This window comes from Bufo bufo, chromosome 4, assembly GCF_905171765.1.
Source record: "Bufo bufo chromosome 4, aBufBuf1.1, whole genome shotgun sequence".
NCBI classification, from domain to species: Eukaryota; Metazoa; Chordata; class Amphibia; order Anura; family Bufonidae; genus Bufo; species Bufo bufo.
This window is the reverse complement of record NC_053392.1, coordinates 309,967,638-309,993,712: the sequence shown is the minus strand read 5'-3', so window position 1 is coordinate 309,993,712 and position 26,075 is coordinate 309,967,638. Positions and strand designations below refer to the sequence as shown.

At 48.7% G+C, this 26,075-nt stretch overlaps 1 protein-coding gene across 3 annotated transcripts in view; it reads left to right on the top strand.

The window, feature by feature from the left end:
• The first annotated feature begins 991 nt into the window (after window positions 1-991).
• The window catches only part of MAP3K7 (mitogen-activated protein kinase kinase kinase 7), a 91,736-nt gene continuing 66,652 nt past the window's right edge, over window positions 992-26,075 (top strand). For all 3 annotated transcript variants that reach the window (XR_005778313.1, XM_040428772.1, XM_040428771.1), the window contains exons 1-2: window positions 992-1,395; window positions 25,484-25,594. Coding sequence is in view for 2 of the 3 variants with exons in the window: in XM_040428772.1 (XP_040284706.1) it covers window positions 1,309-1,395; window positions 25,484-25,594 (198 nt within the window). In the remaining variant the exon portion in view is untranslated. The remainder of the gene's footprint in view (window positions 1,396-25,483; window positions 25,595-26,075) is intronic.

Sequence of the window (26,075 nt, the reverse complement as noted above, 5' to 3'; positions counted from 1 at the left end):
GGTGTTGATGTCATTAGACCACACCCCTTCTCATTACAGAGATGCACATCACCTAATATGCTTAATTGGTAGTAGGCTTTCGAGCCTATACAGCTTGGAGTAAGACAACATGCATAAAGAGGATGATGTGGTCAAAATACTCATTTGCCTAATAATTCTGCACTCCCTGTAAGTGGCATTATTCTTCTTGGGGGGCACAAAAGGGAGGCATTATTCTTCCTGGGGGACACTATTGGGGGCATTATTCTAACTGGGGGGCACTAATGGGGGCTTTATTCATCCTAGGGGGCACTAACGGGGCCATTACTCTTACTGGGGGGCACTAATGGGGGGCATTAATTCTGGGGTGCACTAATGGGGGCATTAAAATTACTGGGGGCACTAATGTAAACAGTATTAATTCTGGGGGGAGCTAATGGGGGAATTACTATTACTGGGGGCACTAATGGGGGCATTATTAATTCTGTGCGGCACTAATGGGGGCATTAATTCTGGGGTGCACTAATGGTGGCATTAATATTACTGGGGGCACTAATGTAAGCATTATTAATTCTGGGGGCACTACTGGGGGCATTAATATTACTGGGGGCCACAATAGGATTTGTTAAGTCACGCCCATGACCACACCCCCTTTGGGTGTGGCTTAACTTGGTCATATTTTCTGTTGGGAAAGATGGCAACCCTATGTATATTATTAACAGTTATATTATACATCATTATGGCTTTTTTTTGTCTTCCCTTTATGACAGTTTTTCAAAGTGAATTACAATCCATTTCTTATCTGCAGAACATTTCATCATTTTTTTTTTTAAAGTGAATTAGAATCTGGCTAAATGACACCAAAGTCCATTTCTTTTTGTATTCTGCAGAACGTTTCATCAGTCACGTGACGTGTACTCCTAAGCCCCTGTACTGTAGATTTGCTTTTTGTTGCCTTTTCAATAAAGTTTCTGGGGAGAGAGAAAAAAAAAATCCTGCTTCCTGTGTCGTACGGGAACGACGTCGTGCGGCGCCCCGCCCCTTTCACCGCTACTGTGCTCCCGGCCTTTGCAGCTTCCGACGTTTACATGTATGGTCGGATCGGGAGTGTGTCAGCGCAACTCCCTTTCTGCTTGCCCCCCGGTCTCTGCCGTCTATCAGGTCGCGAGTGCGGTGCCCACTGGGGGTCGCCTGGATATCGCAGGGCCGGGGCCGCCCGTGAAGCCTGAGTGTATGGTGGCCCCGGACCTTCTGCTCATCCCGGGTCCGGTAACTGCCTGTGTGCTCGGCATCCGGCCGAGGTCCCGTTTGGCTTGGTGAGGGAACGGCATGTCTGCCTCTTCCGCTGACATGATTGAAACCCCTCCAGTGCTGAACTTTGAGGAGATCGACTTCAAGGAGATCGAGGTGGAAGAGGTGAGTTGGGGGACGGGGCACTGTCACCTGCAGAGGTGCATGTCCAGGGCTCCAGGCCTTTTCTATGCTGGAGGTCTGCGGTTGGGGGCAGGAGACCGATTACACAGGTGCAGGCAATGTCCCTACCTGTCAGCTACAGGACCCCTTTATCATCAGGATTGGTCATCTCTAACTGATCGCTGATGAGTCTTGAGGATAAAGGCTGGACAACCCCTTTAGGATCTGCAACGCGTTTTGCAGTATGGTCTTGCTGTAGATCTCCTTGAGGTTTGGTTATCTTGTGTTGATCCCTGGGGATCTAGTAGAAGGCTATGTTTACTTATATACACACACCAATACAAGGTTCTTCTAGATCCAGCAGATTTCGAGCTCCCAGCAACAAGTGTCCTCTGTCCTGTCCTAACCTCTTCATCGTGGAGAGAAAAAAACTTTTATTTTCTATGCAAATTAGGTGCAAGCGCCCCGATGGTGTTCCTAATCCCAGCAAGTGCTCCGGGTCTCTCTTGCGAAGACCTCCCAGCTCCTCCTCTTGGCCACCAACGTCTTTGGGTGTCCTTGCATCCTGGCTGTTCCAGGTGTAGTGATGGCACATGCTCAGGACATCCTAGAAGTCGTTCCCCACAGCAGAGAACATACTGCGCATGTGCTTGGAATGGGCAGCTTGTGTCTGAAGAGGCTTGACTTATCAATCAAGGCAAGGTGTTGGATGGGCTTACTGAGACTACCCTCGGAGCACGTGCCACACCTAATTTCCATATAAAATCCCACACGTTGCGTGTGAACACGTTGCAGCAAAGAGTGCACAGACCATGGTCATTTGACTTGTCTCCACTGCATGTCCCTTGTAGGGCAGAATACCTCTGAAAAGCCATATGTGGCGGAGCATGCCACCATTTTTCCCCTTTTGGTTTGATCTAGCATCTCTGTGTACGTATGGTACTGAGCCTGAGCAGGCTGTGGTAGCCATTGTCATGTTCTCTTCCAACTGTACCATAGGTTTTGCTAAGCTTCAATTAGGTAGTCAAGACGTAGGGGACAGACGGACGGAAGAATGACTGTATAACCAGCGACATATGGCTCTGCCCGGATACCCTAGATGCAGGATGATGGCAAGCTAAAATTCTTGGACAGCCTCTACATTGTCTTAGAGTAAAAATGTCTGTTCTCGGTGGCGTTCCTCCGACACTCCTGACACTGTTGGTGTATAAAAGGCAGTATTAACATGCCTGGATATGGCACGTGCCCGCTGCAGCCAATCAGTGTTCTCAGCAGTCTACATTGGCTGTAGTGGTGACATGCCCACTGGTCTCAGTGATTGACTGCAGCATTCTTTTGGGTATAGAGGGATGTCACAGCTGGAGCGCAGGGTGCTGGAATGGTGTGGGAATAAACCAATTTGTTATGCTTCATTTATTGGTTTATTATATAAACCCCCACTCCCCTGGGCAACCCCTTCAATAAATAACTTAAAGGGAACCTGTCATCAACTTCATGCTGCCCATACTAACGGCAGCATAAAGTAGAGACAGGTGAGTTGATTTCAGCGGTCTGTCATTTATAAGTTACAAGTAAGTGGTTGCCGAGAACCAACATCACAATCATTGCAGACTGGGCCTGGAAAAGAGTCCTGGTCATCCATGATCTCCTGCTCTCCTGCCCACCTGCTGATGACTGACAGGCTTCTACCTAGTTTTCTCCCTTTCTGTCTAGGAGAGAACTGCCAATCATCAGCAGATGGGTGAGCGAGCAGGAGATTAGGAATAACCAGGACTCTTCTCAAGTAGATTTGACTCTCTTCAAGGCTGGGCTGCAATGATTATGATGCTGGTTCTCAGCGACCACTTACTTTTAGCTCACGAGTGACACACCGCTGACATCAGCATTTCTGTCACTATTTTATGCTGCCCCCAGTGAGGTTGGCATAAAGTTGATGACAGGTTCCCTTTAAAGGGGTTATCTGAGATAGTTAAAGTCTTAAGCAAGACCCTGATCTTAAAATAAACAATGATGTTCTGCTTTCCTCTGACGCCATTCTCTGTGTTGGTCCAGTGCTTTACCTGCTGCTTGTTTGCAAACTGCAGGGGTGACGTGTCGCTATAGGGTCATGTGCCGAACACCTGCACATGTGACTGCTGCAGCCAATCACCGTTATCAGTAGTAGACTGCTTAGGGCACTGATTGGCTGCAGCAGCAAGAGGTCCGGACTGGTAGCACAGAGAATGGCGCTGGAGAAAGGTAAGAATAGCATCAGTTTTTATGTTACCACAATTGGGGTCTTGTCCCCTTTTAGAAGCTGTGCGCCAGCAGCAACTTACCACCTTTTTATATAGTGCTTTTACTTATATGGTTCTGGGAAAACTCCCGAGAGAGAAACTGTAAGGCCTCATGCACACGACCGTATGTATTTTGCGGTTCGCAGAAAACGGATCCACGAAAAATACGGATGACGTCCGTGTGCATTCCGTATTTTTCGGAACGGACCAGCCAGCCCCTGATAGAACAGTCTTACCCTTGTCCGTAATGCAGACAATAATAGGACATGTTCTATTTTTTTATGGACATACGGAAACGGAATGCACACAGAGTAACTTCCGTTTTTTTTTTTTTTTTTTTGCTGACCCATTGAAATGAATGGTTCCATATACCGTCCGCAAAAAAAAAAAACGGAACGGACACGTTTGTGTGCATGAGGCCTAAGGGTGCATTCACATGTATACAGCAGCTGTATGGAATATCCATAACAGGAAAATATTCCATCATGTCCGATTAGTTAGCACCGCCATATGTATATTGATGGCGTGATATCAGCCGTACTGACTTTGTTCTGCTGCGATCACCCTGGTCGTGGCTTGGCAGTTTGTATTTGTTTAGTGCTAAGCCGATCGCTGTAAGCTGTATGTCATGGATTACCAAGATTTATGCCAGGCTTAGGCCCGGACAAGGCATTAGTAAAGGGTGATGCCAGATGTCTGCAGTACGTCAGGCATACCCTCTACGTGGCGCGTTGGATCATTATTCTCATAATGCCGCAGCACCCATAGTCCTGCTCCCAACGCTATATTGAGGGTAGATTTACCAGCAAGAGTAACAAGCTCATTCATTGGCAAGGACTATGGGACTTCTCCCTGGAAAAGATCCAGTCCTAGTTTTGGCACTAAATTTATGGCTAGCACATCACAAAGCAATACACCCACGTGCCTGGGTTGTAAGTAAACCAGACGGATGATTCTGGACTGGCTCCATACCAACTTTATGGGAAATGGATCTTCTGTAATGAGCATCATTTCATAGCTGCCACTAAATCTTTCCATTTTAAGTAGTTGGAAATGGAAATACAAATATTTCAGGGCTCATCATAAACCAACTGGTGCATAGAACTAAAATCCCATTGTGCTGAAGACAAGGACATCAACAGTGTGATCATAGAGTATCAATAACCCTTGTGTCTGACATACTCATCGGCCCAGATTTACTAGTGTCTGCGCCTGAAAAAGTGGCGCAGCTAGGGTTTGTACGCTTTTTTCACTCCTCACGCCGATTAGGTTCTATCCATAAGGAGATCTGGTACCCCCCCCCCGGATCCTCAACTAGGCCTCTCACCCAGTTCAGCCAGTACACTCTGCTCTGCACTGATGAGGGGCAATCACCCCAAAACTACTTTCTGCAGATGAGGTGCTGGCTTAGTTATTGTCCAAGTCACGCCCCAAGGCCTGTTTAAAGACGAACATTGACTTATAGGATAGCTGCCTTACATCTGGTAGCAGCAGAGGCAGAACTTGCTAGGAGCTCATTTGTATACCTTGTTCCCAGAATTCCAGAGGAGCGTTGCCTGGCCTATAAGGCTCCTCACTCTGATTATGCACTCTCCATAAGGAGATATAGTATCCCCCGTACACTTTTTTCAGACTTGATTGAAAATGTGGTGGGGCTTAAGATGCACCCTTTTGCATCAAATTTGGCCTGCAAGTCTGGTGTATAACTCTGTCTCAAAGTAAGCCAACCAGTAGGTGGTATAGTCGGAGAACACCATTTATCCCCATGCACCACACTTCTCATCCAGCCTGAGCCCCTGTGCAGGTCTAGATAGCATGTCTAAGTCTACGCCATCTTCAGCGTTGGTGAGCGTAGCCTTCTAGGAGATTTTCCAAGAACTGTTCACTGCATGTAAGAAATGCACATGGTTTTTAGCTGGTATCGGAGGGAATGTCACTAATGTGGTATTCTTCTTCATCAATATTAAGAATCTGCCCTGTACAATAAACTATTGCAATGAAAAATGCTGTAACTCTTTCCAGTATGAACTAAGAGGTTTGAACCTCTGGGACCCCAAGACACTGAGGACTGTTATGGAGTGCAACCCCAGTGCTTTACCAGTTCCTGATGCCCGCCTCATCCATTGCATTGCTGGCTTGGACTATCAGTTCGAGAAGGATTGCGATTTCATATAAAAATCTGATGTAGTGTTACCAGAGGTATCCCTAGATCCTACAAACTGTTCCTAATGCAACCAGACCTAAAGTTTCTGCAGTGATGTTCTAGTATTAGTCAAGTTTTCTGTAAGATGCCCATAGGCTAGGTTCAGCCCATCAGTGTGTGCCTAGTCAACAGGCGCTGTTTCTGTCATGATAAATAGCTGACACAGCACCAAATTGGATCCGATGTTCACAAAGTCAGTCAGCTGATTCTTCAAAGCTGTATTGGGCGTGCTTGCTGGTGATCTGCAGGTTTCTCCAAAATGGGACTTGGTGAGATTTCTGCCTGTTGTCAGACATGTCTGTCACTAGCCCTGGGAAGGTTTAAAGAGGACCTAGGGTGGCCTCCACTGATGTCATCACACTTTTTTTTTTTTTTTTCAAAGTTCGTCCGCTGTTGTCCCCCGTTGATTTTGGCGCCTTATATTCTAATTAGCCGACTTGGTTATACTAGGCGGAGGCTGGAGTGGTTCTCTTCTCCCTGGCTGTGAGCGCACCGCTCATAGCCAGGGAGGAGCTCAGTCTTTGGGAAAGAAAAAAGTGTGATGACATCAGTGGGGGCCGCCCTATAAGGTAAGACCATAATTAGACTAGGGTTAAACAGATGAAAGGTCCTCTTGAAAGGTGGACCTGTATCAACATTTACACCTAGACAAAGCCAGGGATTACTTTTCTAATAAATTGCTCTGTAGTGTATGGAGGCCCTGAAAACTCCTGCTGCTTAGTGCACCCTAGACAAAGTTCACACGTTGAGGGTTTGGTAACAAATTAGGCGAGGACTTCATACAGTATTCACATGCAGTAATAAAAAAAAATTAAAAACTGTCCAGAATGGTAACTGCTCTTTAGATTCTATGATTTATTCTTAGGGCCCATTCACACGCCACGTATAGAAAAAATTGTTTACTTTAGATGCCACGGACCCGTTTGTGACTTGGCTTCATTTAAAGGGGTTGTCCCACGAAAAATATTCTATGGTTTTCAAACCAGCCCCTGGATCTGAATACTTTTGTAATTGCATTTAATAAAAAAATTTGCATAGCCACAGAGTTATTCAATAAAATGTATCTGTATAGCACCACCTGCACATGCTCAGTTTCATCCTTCAAATGCCTCCTGAGCTGCGGCGATAGGGAGAGCATGGACACGCCTCCTGAGCTGCGGCGATAGGGAGAGCATGGACACGCCTCCTGAGCTGCGGCGATAGGGAGAGCATGGACACGCCTCCTGAGCTGCGGCGATAGGGAGAGCATGGACACGCCTCCTGAGCTGCGGCGATAGGGAGAGCATGGACACGCCTCCTGAGCTGCGGCGATAGGGAGAGCATGGACACGCCTCCTGAGCGCGGCGATAGGGAGAGCATGGACACGCCTCCTGAGCTGCGGCGATAGGGAGAGCATGGACACGCCTCCTGAGCTGCGGCGATAGGGAGAGCATGGACACGCCTCCTGAGCTGCGGCGATAGGGAGAGCATGGACACGCCTCCTGAGCTGCGGCGATAGGGAGAGCATGGACACGCCTCCTGAGCTGCAGCAGAAAAGACACTCCCTTGAGCTGCCAGCTTGATATAAATCCAGCAGAGCAATGAATGGGGAGATCTCTGGATCCATGTGAGGTACAGGGCTGGTTCTAGCTTTGTTAGAAAGAGGTCTTCGTGTACTATAATGTGTGATTTTCATTTTTTACATTAGTCATGGGATAACCCCTGTAACAGAGCTAAGGGCTCTTTCACACTTGCGTTCTTTTCTTCCGGCATAGAGTTCCGTCGTCGGGGCTCTATGCCGGAAGAATCCTGATCAGTTTTATCCTAATGCATTCTGAATGGAGAGAAATCCGTTCAGGATGCATCAGGATGTCTTCAGTTCCGGAACGGAACGTTTTTTGGCCGGAGAAAATACCGCAGCATGCTGCGCTTTTTGCTCCGGCCAAAAATCCGGAACACTTGCCGCAAGGCCGGATCCGGAATTAATGGCCATTGAAAGGCATTGATCCGGATCCGGCCTTAAGCTAAACGTCGTTTCGGCGCATTGCCAGACCCGACATTTAGCTTTTTCTGAATGGTTACCATGGATGCCGGGACGCTAAAGTCCTGGCAGCCATGGTAAAGTGTAGCGGGGAGCGGGGGAGCAGTATACTTACCGTCCATGCGGCTCCCGGGGGCGCTCCAGAGTGACGTCAGGGCGCCCCAAGCGCATGGATCATGTGATCGCATGGATCACGTCATCCATGCGCATGGGGCGCTCTGACGTCATTCTGGAGCGCCCCCGGGAGCCGCATGGACGGTAAGTATACTGCTCCCCCGCTCCTTGTATGTTGCTTTTAGAGGAGGTCCTGCAGGGGGGAACCAAAGAGCTGGTTCTCACTGTATACAGGTCTGTGTCCACCTTTTAACCCCATTCCTCCCTTGCAGAATTATAACCGTATGGATTTTACAAGGAAAGACACCAAGAGATTTTCCAACAAGTTATCTTTTCCCATAATTGAACCCGGTGTAAAGAATTGTGCGGTGTTTGTGTCACCAGTGGATGCAGTGTATCTGCCCAGTTCTGTCTTGCTAATGACGATATAGAATAGACGCTTCTGATCTTGTGCTGTTATTTCCCAGATTTGGTAAATGACTGTTTTCTGAATCCGTCTACAACTGCTGTATTAGTAATGGACTAATGGAAATGCAGCACTGGGAGGGAATCATCTATTATCTTGTAACCGGTGATCTACATAAAACAAGGCATCCATGTTTCCCTGTGGGGTGATCACGTCAGATAAATGTCAGACTCCTTTGACAGGGTTACAAGAACAGTTCATTAGGGAGGTGCAATAAATATGGGTTATTTAAATTCCAGAACATTTTCTGTTCACCGCGACGGCAAACTATGCGCCGAGGGACCGAAGCCTAGAACAATCAGGTCGATGACAAATTGTGATCTTTGGACAAATAGCTATTGGCGGTGTAGGAGCTTGTCCTGTGCGATATCTAGTGGTGTGTGTGGTCTCTGTGGAACAACATGCAAGAAAACATGATGTACATTTTTGGCCCTGAAAATAGATAATCATCCGTCAGTTTAATTTTACAGTGTCATTTTATTAGGACTCTTTCACTATGAGTTATTTTGGGGTGTCCCATATCTGTCCGTGGTTATTTACAGGCTCTTAGGGGGGGCAACTCATAATTCACAGAGAAGTTGCGTTTTGTTTTTTTTTTTGTTTTTTTTTTGTTTTGTTTCGAGTATCAACTTTAGTTCACTTTTGTTGCTACATCTTGCTCTAAACAGATAATTGCATATGACATGTGCAGTAATCTTCTTGAGGTACTTTTACACTTGCGGCAGAGGATTCCGGCAGGCAGTTCCGGAAAAACGTATGCAGACAGATTCGGATGTGGATCCCTCTGACAAATGCATTGAAATGCCGGATCTGTCTCTCTGGTGTCATCCGGAAAAACTGATCCGTTATAAAAAAAAAAAATTGGTCTGCGCATGCGCAGACCGGAATGCTGGTTCCGTTTTGCCGGAACACTTAATGCCGGATCCGGCACTAATACACTTCAATGGAAATGAATGCCGGATCTGGCATTCCTGCAAGTGTTCAGTCTTTTTGGCCGGAGATAAAACCGTAACATGCTGTGGTATTCTCTCCGTCCTGAAAAGTCAAAAAGACTGAACTGAAGACATCCCGATGCATCCTGAACGGATTGCTCGGGCGGGCTGGTTCTTCTAAATTGATCCATACAATGAATCTTATGGTTAAGATTTGGAGTAAATTACTACATGTCCCAGGTCTTCCTGAGATGTTTCTTTTTACCGGCTTCGCACCGTAGGAAGAGAGGGGTTTATCTTTCCTAAATCAGATACAGGTTAGGGCGAGTTCACATCTGCATTGAACTTTCCATTCTTCTGATCGGTCAGAAGAACAGAAAAATAAAAGAAAACTGGATCCGTTATTTTGAGCATAAGTTTTGCTCAGTTTGTCAGGCGACTGTTGCGTCTGCACCTGTCAGATGCCGTGGTCACATTGGAATGTTTAATGTGTGCGATCAACCTTATTGAAGCTCTCAATTGAGCATACAAAATAAATTTTTTATTTTTCAATTCTGAACAATCATGGATTTTTAAAATCCATTTATTACTGACCATTGCTCATTTATGTTGGCCTGCCACCTGGTGGCCAAAATAAGAATTGCAGCTTCAATGCCCTCAGCCTCTTCAGCGAGGCTGAGTGTATTGAAATCAATTACCGGCATCCTCACTGACCGCAGAGGATGCCAGTAAGGAGCCCCGAAGCGTGAGCGTCCAGGTTTTTCACCCTTTAGGCTACTTTCACACTAGCGTTTTTGCTGGATCCGGTTGTATTATCTTTATAGGGGTTCTGCACTTTGTTTAAACCAGAGGATAGATCATCAGCATCTGATCGGCGGGGGTCTGACGCCCGGGACCCCCGCCAATCAGCTGTTTGAGAAGGCAGCAGCTCCGCGGCCTTCTCACTATTTACCGCAGGCCCAGTGATGTCACGACTTGTGTCAACTGGCCTGGGCAGGGCTAAGCTCCATTCAAGGGAACGGAGCTTAGCCGCACCCAGGCCAGTGATACTAGTCGTGACGTCACTGGGCCTGCGGTAAACAGTGAGAAGGCCACGGAGCGCCGCTGCCTTCTCAAACAGCTGATCAGTGGGGGTCCTGGGTGTCGGGGGCCCCCCGCCGATTAGATGCTGATGATCTATCCAGAGGATAGATCATCAGTTTAACCACTTGCCGCTACGCTAACGCCGAAAGGCGTCATCTCTGCGGCGCTCCCAGGCTACGCTAACGCCGACTGGCGTGAGCCGAGATTTCCTGTGAACGCGCGCTCACAGGAACGGAAGGTAAGAGAGTGGATCTCCAGCCTGCCAGCGGCGATCGTTCGCTGGCAGGCTGGAGATGTGATTTTTTTAACCCCTAACAGGTATATTGGACGCTGTTTTGAAATCCGAAAGGTGCTCTTTGGAATATGGGCCCCTTTGCCCACCTAGGCTGCAAAAAAGTGTCACACATGTGGTATCGCCGTACTCAGGAGAAGTTGGGGAATATGTTTTGGGGTGTCATTTTACATATACCCATGCTGGGTGAGAGAAATATCTTGGCAAAAGACCACTTTTCCCATTTTTTTTTATACAAAGTTGGCATTTGACCAAGATATTTATCTCACCCAGCATGGGTATATGTAAAATGACACCCCAAAACACATTCCCCAACTTCTCCTGAGTACGGTGATACCACATGTGTGGCACTTTTTTGCAGCCTAGGTGGGCAAAGGGGCCCACATTCCAAAGAGCACCTTTCGGATTTCACCGGTCATTTTTTACACATTTTTATTTCAAACTACTTACCACACATTTGGTCCCCTAGAATGCCAGGGCAGTATAACTACCCCACAAGTGACCCCATTTTGGAAAGAAGACACCCCAAGGTATTCGCTGATGGGCTTAGTGAGTTCATAGAAGTTTTTATTTTTTGTCACAAGTTAGTGGAATATGAGACTTTGTAAGAAAAAAAAATCCCCAAAAAAATCTTAATTTTCCACTAACTTGTGACAAAAAAGAAAAAGTTCTATGAACTCACTATGCCTATCAGCGAATACCTTAGGGTGTCTACTTTCCGAAATGGGGTCATTTGTGGGGTGTTTGTACTGTCTGGGCATTGTAGAACCTCAGGAAACATGACAGGTGCTCAGAAAGTCAGAGCTGCTTCAAAAAGCGGAAATTCACATTTTTGTACCATAGTTTGTAAACGCTATAACTTTTACCCAAACCATTTTTTTTTTTTACCCAAACATTTTTTTATCAAAGATATGTAGAACAATAAATTTAGAGCAAAATTTATATATCGATGTGGTTTTTTTTTTGCAAAATTTTACAACTGAAAGTGAAAAATGTCATTTTTTTGCAAAAAAATCGTTAAATTTCGATTAATAACAAAAAAAGTAAAAATGTCAGCAGCAATGAAATACCACCAAATGAAAGCTCTATTAGTGAGAAGAAAAGGAGGTAAAATTAATTTGGGTGGTAAGTTGCATGACCAAGCAATAAACCGCTAAAGTTGTGGAGTGCCGATTTGTAAAAAAGGGCCTGGTCTTTAGGGGGATATAAACCTGTGGTCCTTAAGTGGTTAAACAAAGTGCAGAACCCCTTTAACATAGCCAAGGCGGATCAGTCATGAACTCCATTGAAAATCAATGGGGGACGGATCCGTTTTCTATTGTCAGAGAAAACCGTTCCCATTGACTTGCATTGTGGGTCATGACGGATCCGTTTTTCTCCGCATCCCAGGGCGGAAAGCAAACCGCAACATGCTGCGGTTTGCTCTCCGGTATGAGAACGGAATGCATTTTGGAGCATTCCGTTCTGTTTAGTTACGTTTTGTCCTCATTGACAATGAATGGCGACAAAATTGAAGCGTTTTTTTACGGTATTGAGACCCTATGATGGATCTCGATACCGGAAAATATTAACGCTAGTGTGAAAGTAGCCTTAGATGCTGTGATCTCACTTGATCACGGCATCTAAAGGCTTTAATACCGCAATCGGCATTATTGTGAGTCACGGTAATTGTTGTTTGAAATATCTGCGACCCGCAGGCCGTGCGAGCTGGCGCCATTTTTACCTATCGCTCCAGCGCCGTACATGTACGGCACTGGTAGCAAATGGGTTAAAGAAAGTGACCCGTATTTCTCTAAGGGCTCAGATTATGTGCGGAGGTCTGCCAGGTTAGCAGCACGTGTGTAGTGTTTTTGTTTTGGAGTTGAGCTGTTTCCGCCTCCCTTCAGGTGCTCTGGGTGGGGTCGTTTGTAGGAGTTTAAATCACGCCTCTTCCCAGTGTTCCGTGCGGGTTATAGCTTCAGTCTTGCTCTGAGGAAGGAATGAAGGACCATCTATCCATTTCTGCTCTGTGACAAGATAAGCTGATTTTGGTTTTCTTTTGGGTGTTCTGTCTAGGTGTTCTGTCTAGGCTGTCTAGGTCCTGAGGAAGCAGGCTGTCTCTTTTCCCCTGTCACCATCTTAGGGATTTTAGGGTATCTTCGGCCTTAGGCACGGGGGCACGTTTATTCCCACCTTCAGGGTCTGAACGTGGGCACAGTAGTCTAGGGAGAGCTGGTAGGGATTTGTAAGGAGGTGAAATTTTATCCCCAGCTTCTGGCCTAGATACTTGTTTGTGGTGTTTTGTGGTATCTTGTATCCTGTCCAGCGTGACATTATAACCCGCCAAAACCTAGACTGCCATTTCTCAGCAGCTTTGAGATGGAGTCAATTGATTCGTTGGTTGATCGCATGCAGGAATTAACTTGGGAGGTAGCTGACCTCCGCAATGCAGTTTCACTTTGTCAGAATTTTCTGCTTCATGGCTCTGCTGGTGGGAGTCAGTCCAGCCTTGAACCTAAGGTTGCTCTCCCTGATCGGTTTTCTGGGGGTATGGATTATTTTATACGCTTTAGAGAGTCGTGCAAGCTGTATTTTCAGCTGCGTCCGTCTTCATCTGGTGATGAGTCAGAGAGTAGGGATAATCATTTCCCTGCTTAAAGGGGACGCGCAGTCCTGGGCCTTTTCTCTGCCGACCGGTTCTCTGGCCCCCCGGTCGGTGGATGAATTTTATAAGGCCTTGGGATTAATTTATGATGACCCAGATCGGGTCTCGATGGCAGAATCTAAGTTGCGTACTTTATCACAAGGAGAACATTCTGCAGAGGTGTATTGTGTTGAGTTTAGGAGATGGGCTACGGAGTCTGGGTGGAATGACCCCGCGCTTCGTAGTCAGTTTTGGCAGGGGTTGTCTGAGAGATTAAAAGATGCCCTCGCTTTTCATGAGTACACGGATACATTGGAGAATGCTATGTCTTTGGCTGTACGGTTAGATAGACGCATTAGAGAGAGGTGTAAGATCCCCACACGCACGCACGCGAGGGATCCCTTCTGTGAGTGGTTTCGTCCCACCAGTTGCCCAGAGTATTATGACATATAATCCTGGGGTAGGGGAGGAACCCATGCAGCTAGGTCAGGTGTTGTTCCGTTCTGGTAATAGGAACTTTAGGAGATTGCATAAGCTATGTTATTACTGTGGAGAAAGTGGTCATTTTGTTTATGCTTGTCCTTTTTGTTAAATCGCGTGTTGATGATAAAGAACCACAAAGAGATTTACTTAGAGGAAAAAAAACCATCCTTGACTCTTGGTAGTGTCAATGGGCTGCCGGTGCAAGCAAGTATGCAATCTCCCTGCAATACTCATTTTCTCCTTCCAGCTATGGTGGCGCTAGACTCAAGAAAATTTAATTTTGAAGTATTCCTTGATTGTGGTGCTGGGGTAAACCTTTATTGATTATCTTTTTCTTCAAAATCTGGGCCTAAGTACTTGCACCTTAGAAAGAGAGATTCCGGTGTTCGCAATCGATTCTTCCCCTCTCTCTCAAAGGAGTCTCACTCATATTGCTCATGGTATTCAGTTAAGGGTGGGTGATTCACATGTTGAGATCATTTCTTGTTTTGTCATGAAGGACTTTCCCGCTCCTATGGTCTTAGGGTTACCGTGGTTGATAAAACATAACCCTACTATAGATTGGCAGGCAAGGCAGATTATTGGTTGGAGTGAATTTTGTTCGGACAATTGTCTTAGTGCCTCTCTCTCTGGGGTGACTACTACGGTTTTACCCCAGTATCTCTCAGATTTTGCGGATGTATTTGCGGAGCGTGGGGCTCAGGAATTGCCTCCTCATCGTGAATATGATTGCCCGGTTAATCTCATCCCAGGGGCTAAGTTGTCAAAGTCTCGGCTATACAATCTTTCTCAACCCGAAAGAGAGGTCATGCGGAAGTATATTGCCGAGAGTTTGGCAAAAGGTCATATAAGGCCATCTAAATCTCCGGTTGCAGTTGGGGTATTCTTTGTTAAGAAAAAGGATGGATCGCTTAGACCCTGTTTGGATTTCCGGGAATTGAATCGCATTACGGTCCGTGATCCGTATCCCCTTCCTTTGATCTCTGACCTTTTTGATCAGATTGTTGGAGCCAAGGTGTTCTCCAAGTTAGATTTAAGAGGGGCCTACAATCTGATCAGAACCAAGGAGGGGGATGAGTGGAAAACTGCCTTCAACACGCACGAGGGTCATTTCGAGAATCTGGTTATGCCTTTTGGGTTAACTAACGCGCCAGCAGTGTTTCAGTGATTTGTCAATGATATTTTCCACCATTTTGTGGGAAGGTTCGTTGTAATTTACTTGGATGACCTTCTAATTTACTCTCCTGATCTGAAGACTCATCAGGATCACCTGAGACAGATTTTGTTGATCCTTCGGGAGAATAAATTGTATGTCAAATTGGAGAAATGTGTGTTTACTGTTCAGGAGCTTCCGTTTCTGGGTTACCTGCTTTCTGACTCTGGTTTTCGTATGGACCCCGAAAAGGTCCGGGCGGTTCTGGAATGGGACCGACCGGACAATCAGAAAGCTTTGATACGGTTTTTGGGGTTTACCAATTATTATAGAAAATGTATCTTGAACTATCCTACCATTTTAAAACCCCTGACTTCTGTCTGGTCGGATGAGGCATTGCAGGCCTTTTCGGCTATTAAGGAATGTTTTGCGTCTGCTCCCATTCTGATGCAGCCCGATGTGTCTCAGCCATTCATGGTGGAGGTGGATGCATTAGAGGTGGGGGTTGGAGCAGTGTTGTCGCAGGGTTCATCTCCTGGCAAGTGGCGTCCGTGTGCTTTTTTTTTCCCCCCAGAAGCTCTCGGTCGCCGAGAGGAATTATGATGTAGGAGATAGGGAATTGCTGGCCATCAAATTGGCCTTTGAGGAATGGCGTCACTGGTTGGAGGGCCTGTTACGGTATATACTGATCATAAGAACTTTGCTTACCTGCAATCTGCCAAGCGTCTGAATCCTAGACAGGCTAGATGGTCACTGTTCTTTACCAGGTTCAACTTTGTGGTTACTTTTCGCCCGGGGGTTAAGAACGTCAGGGCGGATGCATTGTCTCGTAGTTTTCCTGGGGGAGGTGATTCAGAGGATCCTGCTCCAATTTTGGCTGATGGCGTGGTTGTTTCCGCTCTGTACCCAGAGTTGGAGATGGAGGTGTTGGGAGCCCAGGAGGAGGCTCCGGATTCTTGTCCTCCAGGTAGGTTGTTTGTTCCTGCTGAATTGCGATACAAGGTATTCAAGGAACATCACGATACTGTCCTTGCGGGACATCCCGGTGGCAAGTCCACCTTTGATCTGATTTCCCTGAGGTTCTGGTGGCCCGGGTTACGTAAGAGTGTTGAGGATTACGTAGCAGCTTGTGAGACCTGTGCACGGGCAAAGGTTGCTCACACTCGACCTTCTGGTTCACTTCTTCCTTTGTCTATTCCATCTTGTCCTTGGACGCACTTGTCTATGGACTTTTTTAACTGATCTGCCGAGTTCCTCTGGGAAAACTGTGATTTTGGTGGTTGTTGACCGTTTCAGTAAAATGGCTCGCTTTGTATCATTAGCTAGTCTGCCCAATGCTAAGACTCTTGCTCAAGTTTTTGTGGATAACATCGTGAAATTACATGGCATTCCCTCGGATGTGGTTTCTGATAGGGACACGCAGTTTGTTTCCAGATTTTGGAGGGCGTTCTGCTCTCGTCTTGGTATCCAACTTTCGTTCTCTTCGGCTTTTCATCCGCAGTCGAATGGACAGACAGAGCGTACTAATCAAAACCTGGAGACCTACTTGAGGTGCTTTGTGGCTGAGAACCAGGAGGACTGGTCCTCATTCTTATCACTAGCTGAATTTGCTTTGAATAACCGTAGGCAGGAGTCCACGGGTAAGTCGCCATTTTTTTGGCGCATACGGTTTTCATCCTCAGTTTGGTACCTTTTCTGAGACTAGTTCCTCTGGGATGCCAGAGGAGAGATTTTCTTCTGCCTTGTCTTCTATCTGGTGGAAGATTCAAGTGAATTTGGAGAGGATGGGTGAGAGGTACAAGCGAATGGCTGACAAGAGACGTATGACTGCTCCGGACCTGTGTGTAGGTGATCTGGTGTGGTTATCTACTAAAAATATTAAACTGAAAGTACCATCTTGGAAACTGGGTCCAAGGTTTATTGGACCTTACAAAATATCTGTGGTGATCAATCCAGTAGCGTTTCGTCTGGATCTTCCGCAGATCTGGAGGATCCATGATGTGTTCCACAGGTCTTTACTTAAGAAATATGTGAAACCGGTGGAACCATCGCCATTGCCGTCTCGTCCCCCTGTTCTGATTGATGGAAATTTAGAGTTCGAGATCTCTAGGGTTCTCGACTCACGTGTTCTTCAGGGTTTCCTTCAGTACCTGGTACACTGGAGGGGATACGGCCCTGAGGACAGGATGTGGGTTCCGGCTGTGGATGTTAATGCCAGCTGACTGGTGAGGGCTTTTCACAGATCCCACCTGGATAAAGTTGGGCCGGGGTGTCCGGAGGTCAACCGTAGAAGGGTGGGTACTGTCATGCCCTGCTCAGATTATGTGCGGAGGTCTGCCAGGTTAGCAGCACGTGTGTAGTTTTTTGTTTTTGTTTTGGAGTTGAGCTGTATCCGCCTCCCTTCAGGTGCTCTGGGTGGGGTCGTTTGTAGGAGTTTAAATCACGCCTCTTCCCAGTGTTCCGTGCGGTTTATAGCTTCAGTCTTGCTCTGTGGAAGGAAGGAAGGATTTGCCATTTCTGCTCTGTGACAAGATAAGTTGATTTTGGGTGTTCTGTCTAGGCTGTTAAGGAGACGCCTGCCTACTTCAGGTCCTGAGGAAGCAGGCTGTCTCTTTTCCCCTGTCACCATCTTAGGGATTTTAGGGTATCTTCGGCCTTAGGCACGGGGGCACGTTTATTCCCACCTTCAGGGTCTGAACATGGGCACAGTAGTCTAGGGAGAGCTGGTAGGGATTTGTAAGGAGGTGAAATTTTATCCCCAGCTTCTGGCCTAGACACTTGTTTGTGGTGTTCTGTGGTATCTTGTATCCTGTCCAGCGTGACAGCTGCTGTCCCATTCGCTTCTATGAGACCCATTCTTTCTTTTGCACCGCTCAGCAAAAAAAATTAAACATGTCCTATACTTATCAGTGAAAATCAGAACATGGCCCTATTGAAGTCTATGAATCAGCAAAAAAATAATTATGCAATCCGTATTTTTTTTTTTTTTTGCGGACATGCTGAACTGTCCGCAAAAAAATGGATCCGCATTTTTGCGGACAGCATATGGACGTCTGAGCCCTAAGGGCATGTGTCACTAGTTTGTGTCACGCTTAGTTAGGTTCCCTTCAAGGATCCTTTTACATGAGCAGACAGTTGACAATACAGCAAGTCGGCCTGGGCTTGTAGAAAAGTGCTTTTACCCTGGGCAATTGTTGGGGGTGAAGGACCATGTGTTTATTTCCATTACTGATTGCAGCACTTTCCCTCTGTACATGCGGTGATGTGCTGCTGACAAACGTTTGCTTGTTTATCGGCTGATTGCCGGACCTTATATAAGGGGCTGTAATTGGGAACAAGCATCCTACAAACATTAATTTAACCAGTAAGTGACCCTAAGGCCTCATGCACACAACCATGTGCTGCGGTCCACAATACACGTTTCCTGACCGTGTGCCCACCGTCTGCGGACGCAGACCCATTCACTTGAAATGGGCTTTTATTACAGAAATATCTGCTGGTTCTGAACCTTCTTTGTTTAGTTCCGACTGCCGGTGCCTTTTCAAGCAGCTGATCGGCAGGGGTCCCAGGTGTCGGACCCCCACCGATCAGATATCCTGAGGATAGGTCATCAGTATCAAAATCCCTTTAAGAGACCTCTTATAACTGTTCTGGGATGAACCTGGTTGAGCATCACTTGACCAGGACAAACTTTCAGGCCCTAGACTTATACAATAAGCTTTCCAGATCAGTGTCCTACTGTCCTCAGTTGGAGTTGGAGACCCTGAAAACTATTAGGGTGAAGTCCCATGTCGCAGATTTGTCGTATGCCCTCAGAATCTACAAATGACAATATATTCCATGTAAAGTTCTACTGATCACACAGATTGACAAGTGCAGTTTTGCCCATTTTAGATGCACTACCGGAAAACGAGTGATCTATATGAACTCTCTACTCACCAGTGTACATGTTTTATTTTACTTTGGGGCACATTGTGGATAACAGATGTGACGGGACGCAGACAGATTCTGCCAGATCTTTAAAGTTTTACAGATCTCTACCACTTTAGTACATAAGTGCCGCCTGGTTCAGTAGTCGACGTCAGAACATTAGAACTTTTTGTTCTACAAAAAATAATTTTTCTCGCCCAGTTTCCTTGGGGGACACAGAAGACCTTGGGTATAGCTCATCTCCCTAGGAGGCGTGACACTAAGTGAAGACTGTTAAGCCCCTCCTCCACAGCTATACCCTCAGCCTGGAGAGAGAGACTGCCAGTTTTTTGCTTAGTGTCCAAGGAGGCAAGACACTCCCTGCTCTGCAGGGCTGGTTTCTCCTTGTTTCAATTTTAGATTTTTACTTTTTTCTTTTTGTTCCAGATCATCAGGGATAACAGAGTCGCACTAGACCTCTCTGTTCTCCCGGGGTTGAGCTGCGCCAGTGCCGGTCACCCGCACTGCTGCCTCCCCCACAGAAGGCAAGGTGGATCAGGGCAGCCCAGCTCCCCTACATCCCGCCAGCGCAAGGGTCGCCCGCACGCCAAGTCCCTCTCCCAGCGTCCTGCCACTACGGTGCCAGTAGCTGAAGGGGCGACCCTGCTGGAATGGACCGAGGGTGAAGACGGCTGTGGTAAGAGAGAGGCTTCTCCAGCCCTACGTCCCACACCCCCCCACCCTGGTCTCCTGCGTGCCTGACCCCCATACTGGGCCTCTAGTCCCCTGCTGGATCTATGCTGGCCCCTGGGGTGCCGCAGAGCGGCAATCTCCTTCTGCTCCCTGCCTGGCCCCCATAGACATGCAGCCAGTGGCTGTCCCCACAGCCAGCTACAGAAGCGGCGACATAGTTTATTTCTCTGGGTCCCCCCCCCCCCCATCTCCTACCGGAGTGTTGCTCAAAGCCTGAGGCTCCTGACGGCTGTAGAGTAAGGCCTCACCTCCGGCCGACATTGGTATCCTGGTGCGGCCGGGCGCCGCAAAAATCTTAGCCCAGGCTTCGCGGCCTGCTAGGCCGCCATTCCGGGTCCCTGACTCTTCCGGCCGCGGGGTGGGCTCCCGCGGCCGGCAAGCCGCCATTCGAGCCCCTGACTCTTCCGGCCGGCGGGGTGGGCTCCCGCGGCCGGCAAGCCGCCATTCGAGCCCCTGACTCTTCCGGCCGGCGGGGTGGGCTCCCGCGGCCGGCTTTGGGCTTGACTTCTATGCAGCAGGCCCCGGCCGACCGTTGGTGCCGGTCGGTGGGGCTCCGCAAATTTTGGCCCAGGCTTCGCGGCCTGCTGGGCCGCAATTCCGACCGGCCCGCGGGGTGGGCACCCGCGGCCGGTTTTGATGCGTCACTCCCCTCAGGTCCCGGCGGTACATACCGGGCGCCGCAAATTTAGACCCCGGCTTCACGGCCTACTAGGCTGCAAAATTCCGGCCTCTGGTGGAGGGGGCGGGAACTTCTCCAGGCGCGAATTCTTCCCGCCGGGAGGTTCCTCCGCCCCCAGGGGATCGCAGTGCCGCCCTCCAGGCCGGATCCATGTTAACCCTTTGGGTACAGGCCGGCTCCCAATGGGCCTGTATGGCTGGCCCCACTTTTCCTGACTATCTGTGCCCCTATAGGTGGCCCCCCTTTAGCCTCAGAGAAGCTGTGTTTTTAATAAAAAAAAAAAAAGAGAAATAATAATAACAGATTTCTATTGGACTGCGCAGGACGCTGCAGCCTCATCAGTAGTGCTGCATGTCTGCATGCCCTCTTTCCACAGGTGGCATAGTGTTGCGCTCCCAACCTGCGTCGGTGCTAAGGCATTTCCCCTTTTAGGTGGTTTTCCTGCCCTCTTCCAGGATATGGCGCTGGCCAAGTGCATGCGGCCCTTCCGTAGGCAGCATTCATCATCTCTCCAGTTATGGTGCCTGCCATGTGCATCCCCCCCCCCTCCTAGGCGGGATACTGCACTCTCCCTGGCTGCCGGCTGGCCATGTGCATGACCCCCTTTTAGGCGGAATACTGCACCTTCACCGGATACGGTGCTGGCCATGTGCATGACCCCCTTCCATAGGCGGAATGCTGCACTCTCTATGGATTTGCTGCCGGCCATGTGCGTGACCCCCTTCTCTAGGCGGAACGCTGCACTCTCACTGGATTCACTGCCGGCCATGTGCGTGACCCCCTTCCATGGGCGGAACGCAGCGTTCTCACTGGATTCGCTGTCGGCCATGTGCGTGACCCCCTTCTCTAGGCGGAACGCTGCACTCTCACTGGTTTCACTGCCGGCCATGTGCGTGACCCCCTTCCATGGGCGGAACGCAGCGCTCTCACTGGATTCGCTCTCGGCCATGTGCGTGACCCCCTTCTTAGGCGGAACGCTACACTCTCACTGGATCTGTTGCCGATCATGTGCATGACCCCCCTTTTTAGGCGGAATACTGCACTCTCACCGGATACGGTACTGGCTATGTGCACGACCCCCTTCCATAGGCGGAACGCTGCACTCTCTCTGATGTGCTATGATGTACTTATGTACTATGTTGCTATGCTGCACTCTCACTGGTTTCGCTGCCGGCCATAGGCAGCATACATACATACATCCCTCCGTCTGTGGTTGTTTTTTCGCAGGTACGTTGCTGGCCATGTGCATGTACCCCATACATGGCGGGGTGCTTGCACTCTCGCTGGATCCGCTGTCGGCCATATGCATGACCCCTCTTCCGTGGGCTGTGTACGCACTCTCGCTGGATTCGCTGCCTGCCATGGGCATGCCTTCCTTCCTTCCTCAGGTGACATACACACATTCTCACTGACTGTGTTTGTCTCTCACCAGTACGATGCTGGCCATGTGTATGACTCCCATACATGGCGGGGTGCTCGCACTCTCCCTGGATGAGATGCTGGCCATGTGCATTACCCCCCTTTTTTTCTGGGCGGCATGCTACACTCTCACCGGATACCTTGCTGGCCATGAGCATTGCCCTCTAACATGGGTGGAACGCTTGCACTCCCATTGGATACGGTGCTGGCCTTGGGCGTGGCCACCCCTCATTCCATGGGCAGAATTTGGCACGCTCATGAGATTCACAGCTGTCCTTGATGGCTGTGCTGGACTTGTACATATCCCCCTTCATTGGCAGAGTAGTTGCACTCTCGCTGAGTTCAGTGTTGGGTGTATTATTGCACACTCACTGAATGCTAGGATAACCCTGTGCATGTTCCCCTTTCACTAGGTGGACCTCCTGCGTTCCTGCTGGATTATAGGGTATGTCCTGCTTCTCTGAAGTAGGTACGGCTTTAAGCATCACTCCCCTTTGGGACCGGCCTTTGCACTCTTGCCGACTGCAGTTTGCCTGATACAATTCCCCCCTTTCGGGGCGGACTGCTTGCGTTCCATCGCATGCTATACTAGGCTTGTGCATAACTCCCTTTCAGGTTGCACTTTGCAATTCCGTACATGCTGTGGCACTCTGTGGCGAGCCCCCTTTTTCGCTGAATTAACCTTTTTGCAGTGAGCGGACGTTCTTGTGCGTTGTTTGGGCCGTGTATGCCTTCTCCTCCTGTAGGTGGGTTGGCCTTCTCACTGCTTACGGGCTGCTCGTACGTATGCCTCATCTACTTCCTGCGGCATACTTTTGTTTTCTTGGGAAACGATGCTTGCCGCAAACCTTGCACTCGTCTCTAAGGAGTTCATTCTGTCCACCTGACCCGGACGGGCTCTACTTGCTCTCTGCTGCACGGAGCTGTGTGGTACTCATTCATTTAGTTGGCCCTTCATCCCAGGGAGTGTTCATGGGTCCTAGATGCGTGCCCATTCGTCCTTCCGCGGTATTGCTTCCCTGCGCTAGTGGTCACATGGTCGAGAGTGCGGTTGTCTGGAGCGCCCCTCGGATTCTTCGTTGGCTCTGGCAGGACTGCGGTTCCCTTGCCTGCTGCAATTTCCTCCTCTTCGGATGTAGTGTGGTATGAGTCCTTCCTCTTGGCGCCTCTACGCTTCAGTCTGATCTGCTACCAGGTGCGGGCCGCTTTCTCGGGAAGGTCACCCAAATTCTCTTGGGTGCTCGATTACCCAGGTCCGGAGGACCTCCGCCTTGGGTTCTTCAGGGTATTCGCCTTTTGCGAGGCGGTGAACCGGGCATCTCACAGTGTAGCAGGGTTCTGCTTTTGAGCTGTCCTATGGCTTCCCTGTTGCCACTCCTCCGTTCGGTTGGAGGGTGTTACGCCGGCCTCTGTCTCGACTACCTTATCTCGCCGGCTCTGTTTGGCTCCCGCTCGGTACAGATCACTCCGATGTGGCTTCTGTCCCGCCAGACTTCAGAGGTTGTTCCTTCACTGTCCTCCCCTCTGGGGAGAGCATGGTTGTTCATGTGGATGGTTCCGGTGTTCCTTTTGGCCTCGTACTGTCTCCCTTGTTCACACTGACTGTATTAGCTGTGCCTTTTTACCGAGTCTACCGCGTTCTGTCTTCCCGCTGAGTGCAGATTGCGTGGTCCATTCTAAGACAATGGTCCTGCTGTAGACTTACCTTCTCGGTAACTTGGGGAGGACTACCTTTCGGTCCAGATTGTCCTTTGATCTCCTACACCGGGACTGTAGAACATGGCTACATCAGCATGAACTTTAGCCTGTCTTGTCCTGGCATCTGGCGGATGCTGGGCGGACCCTTTGGTTCCTTTCCGTCTGTCCTTCTGCTCCCCCACTTGGGTGGATACGGGACAACGTTGCTCGGGGGCCGACGGGACCAGTTTTGTCGACTTCTGCCCGTGTTACTGGTCTGCGCCTGATCACATTTGGTTTTTAGCCCGCTTGCCAGGCGACTCCAGCGGGTTCGCTACTGTCCGCTCCTGGCTGTATTTCGGCCAGGATCTGTCGTAAGACTTATGATTTTTTTATCTGGGGTTCTGTGGGAAGCTGTGCATTCCCCACTCTGACTTTTTCTCTCCCCATGGTTCTGTCTTTTTTCCAGTCCGGCCTGGACCTGGGACTGGGATTCCTTTACTTGAGGTATCAAGTGTCAGCGCTGTTCTTCCTCTTCCAGCGTTCCCCGGCCCTCTGGGCCTGTCAAGACCTTCTTACTCGAAATGGCTCTTTGGTTCCTCTGTACTGTCCTTCGGTACCGCCCTGGGAACTACATACTGAGTTCTCGGCGCTCCAATCTTGTCCTTTGGAGCCGTTACAGAAGTTCTCTCTACCCCGCCTGTCCTGTACGGTTGTGTTTCCGTATCAGTCGTGTCTCTGACGGGTGCCTGAATGGCCCCTTTTTGTTCTGAGCCTTCTGTCTTTTCCCAGGACAGGGCTGTTCTACATCCCGTTCCTTCCTTCTGAAGGTGGTGTTTGCCTTTCGCTTCAACACTTCACCGATTTGGACGTTGTTTGGGCCTTGCAGTTTTTACTTGGAGATCTCCGACTCTTGTCGACGTTCGGTCTCTTGGGTTTCCTGGAGGTCCGCGCTTAGAGTTGACGGACTCCAGGGTGGTTTTCCTCCGCTTTATCAGATTGGCTATTGCTGAGGTTACCGCACCGTGGGCAGGATTCTGCCTTTGCTGTCACCGTTCATTTCACCAGAGCGGTCGGTGCCTCCTGGGCCGGAGGCATTGGGCTTCGGCCATGCATTTGAGCAAGGCGGCCACAGGTCTTCCTTGCACGCTTTACAGAGTTCTACAGGGTGCATACTCTGGCTTCGGCGTATGCTGCCTTGGTCCGCCTGGGTCTGCAGGCGGCGGTTCCTTGATGCCTTCGGGTGCTTCGCCTTGGAGCTGTGGTCCCTCCCCTTTTGGACTGCTTTTGAACGTCCCAAGGTCTTCTGTGTCCCCCAAGGAAACTGGGCGAGAAAACGAGATTTTTGTATAACTTACCAGTAAAATCTCTTTCTCGCTCTTTCCTTGGGGGACACAGCACCCACCCATTCGTTGTTTTTCTCTACACGGTTTCCGAGTTTGTGTTACCCGTTGGGTAGTTGGCTTGTTGGTTCCTTGTTGGACTTTGCCTTTTCTCACTGCTTGGACACGCAACTGGCAGTCTCTCTCTCCAGGCTGAGGGTATAGCTGTGGAGGAGGGGCTTAACAGTCTTCACTTAGTGTCACGCCTCCTAGGGAGATGAGCTATACCCAAGGTCTTCTGTGTCCCCCAAGGAAAGAGCGAGAAAGAGATTTTACTGGTAAGTTATACAAAAATCTCGTTATTTGCTGAACCTCAAAGTCTTTTTTGGGGGGGGGGGGGGGGGTTATTGTTCTCTCTATGGTTCTGATCTCTATTAGGGTTCCTTCACACAAGGCAGAAAAAAAAATCTGCCACATGTGAGGGCACACTTACAAACAATGCATTTCGCACAAGCCACGTATCTGTGATCTTATTGGAGACTTGCAGAATTGTATATGTCTTGTGGAACTCCTCACCACAGTTTAGATCTAAGTATTTTTTGCATATGGACCATTGTATTATTCTATTTTTCTTTTTTATTGCTCTATGTTCTATAAATCACATGGATATGTTGTCTTTCTCAACAGGTAGTGGGAAGAGGCACCTTTGGTGTTGTCTGCAAAGCAAAATGGCGGGGAAAAGATGTGGCTATCAAGCAGATTGAGAGTGAATCTGAGAGGAAGGCCTTTATCATTGAGGTATAACTCATAATGACTTTCTAGAAGGGCAAATGAAACATTCTCTTTTGGCCTCATGCACGCAGCCGTTGTTTTGGTCCGCATCCGAGCCGCCATTTTGGCGGCTCGGATGCGGACCCATTCACTTTAATGGGGCCGCAAAAGATGCGGACAGCACTTCATGTGCTGTCCGCATCCGTTGCTCCATTCTGTGGCCTCGCTAAAAAAATATAACATGTCCTATTCTTGTCCGCGCTTTGCCGACAAGAATAGGCATTTATATTAAAGGCTGTCCGTGCCGTTCCGCAAATTGCGGAACGTGCACGGACGCCATCTGTGTTTTGCGGATCCGTGATTTGCGGACCGCAAAACACACCACGGTCGTGTGCATGAGGCCTTATTCTGTGAGAGTTAAAGACATACTTGAGAGATCGGAATACTTGCTCTGTTGCTTAATAATCTTCTGTAGTGCTGACCTGGACAGATCCATGCTCAGGAGCCA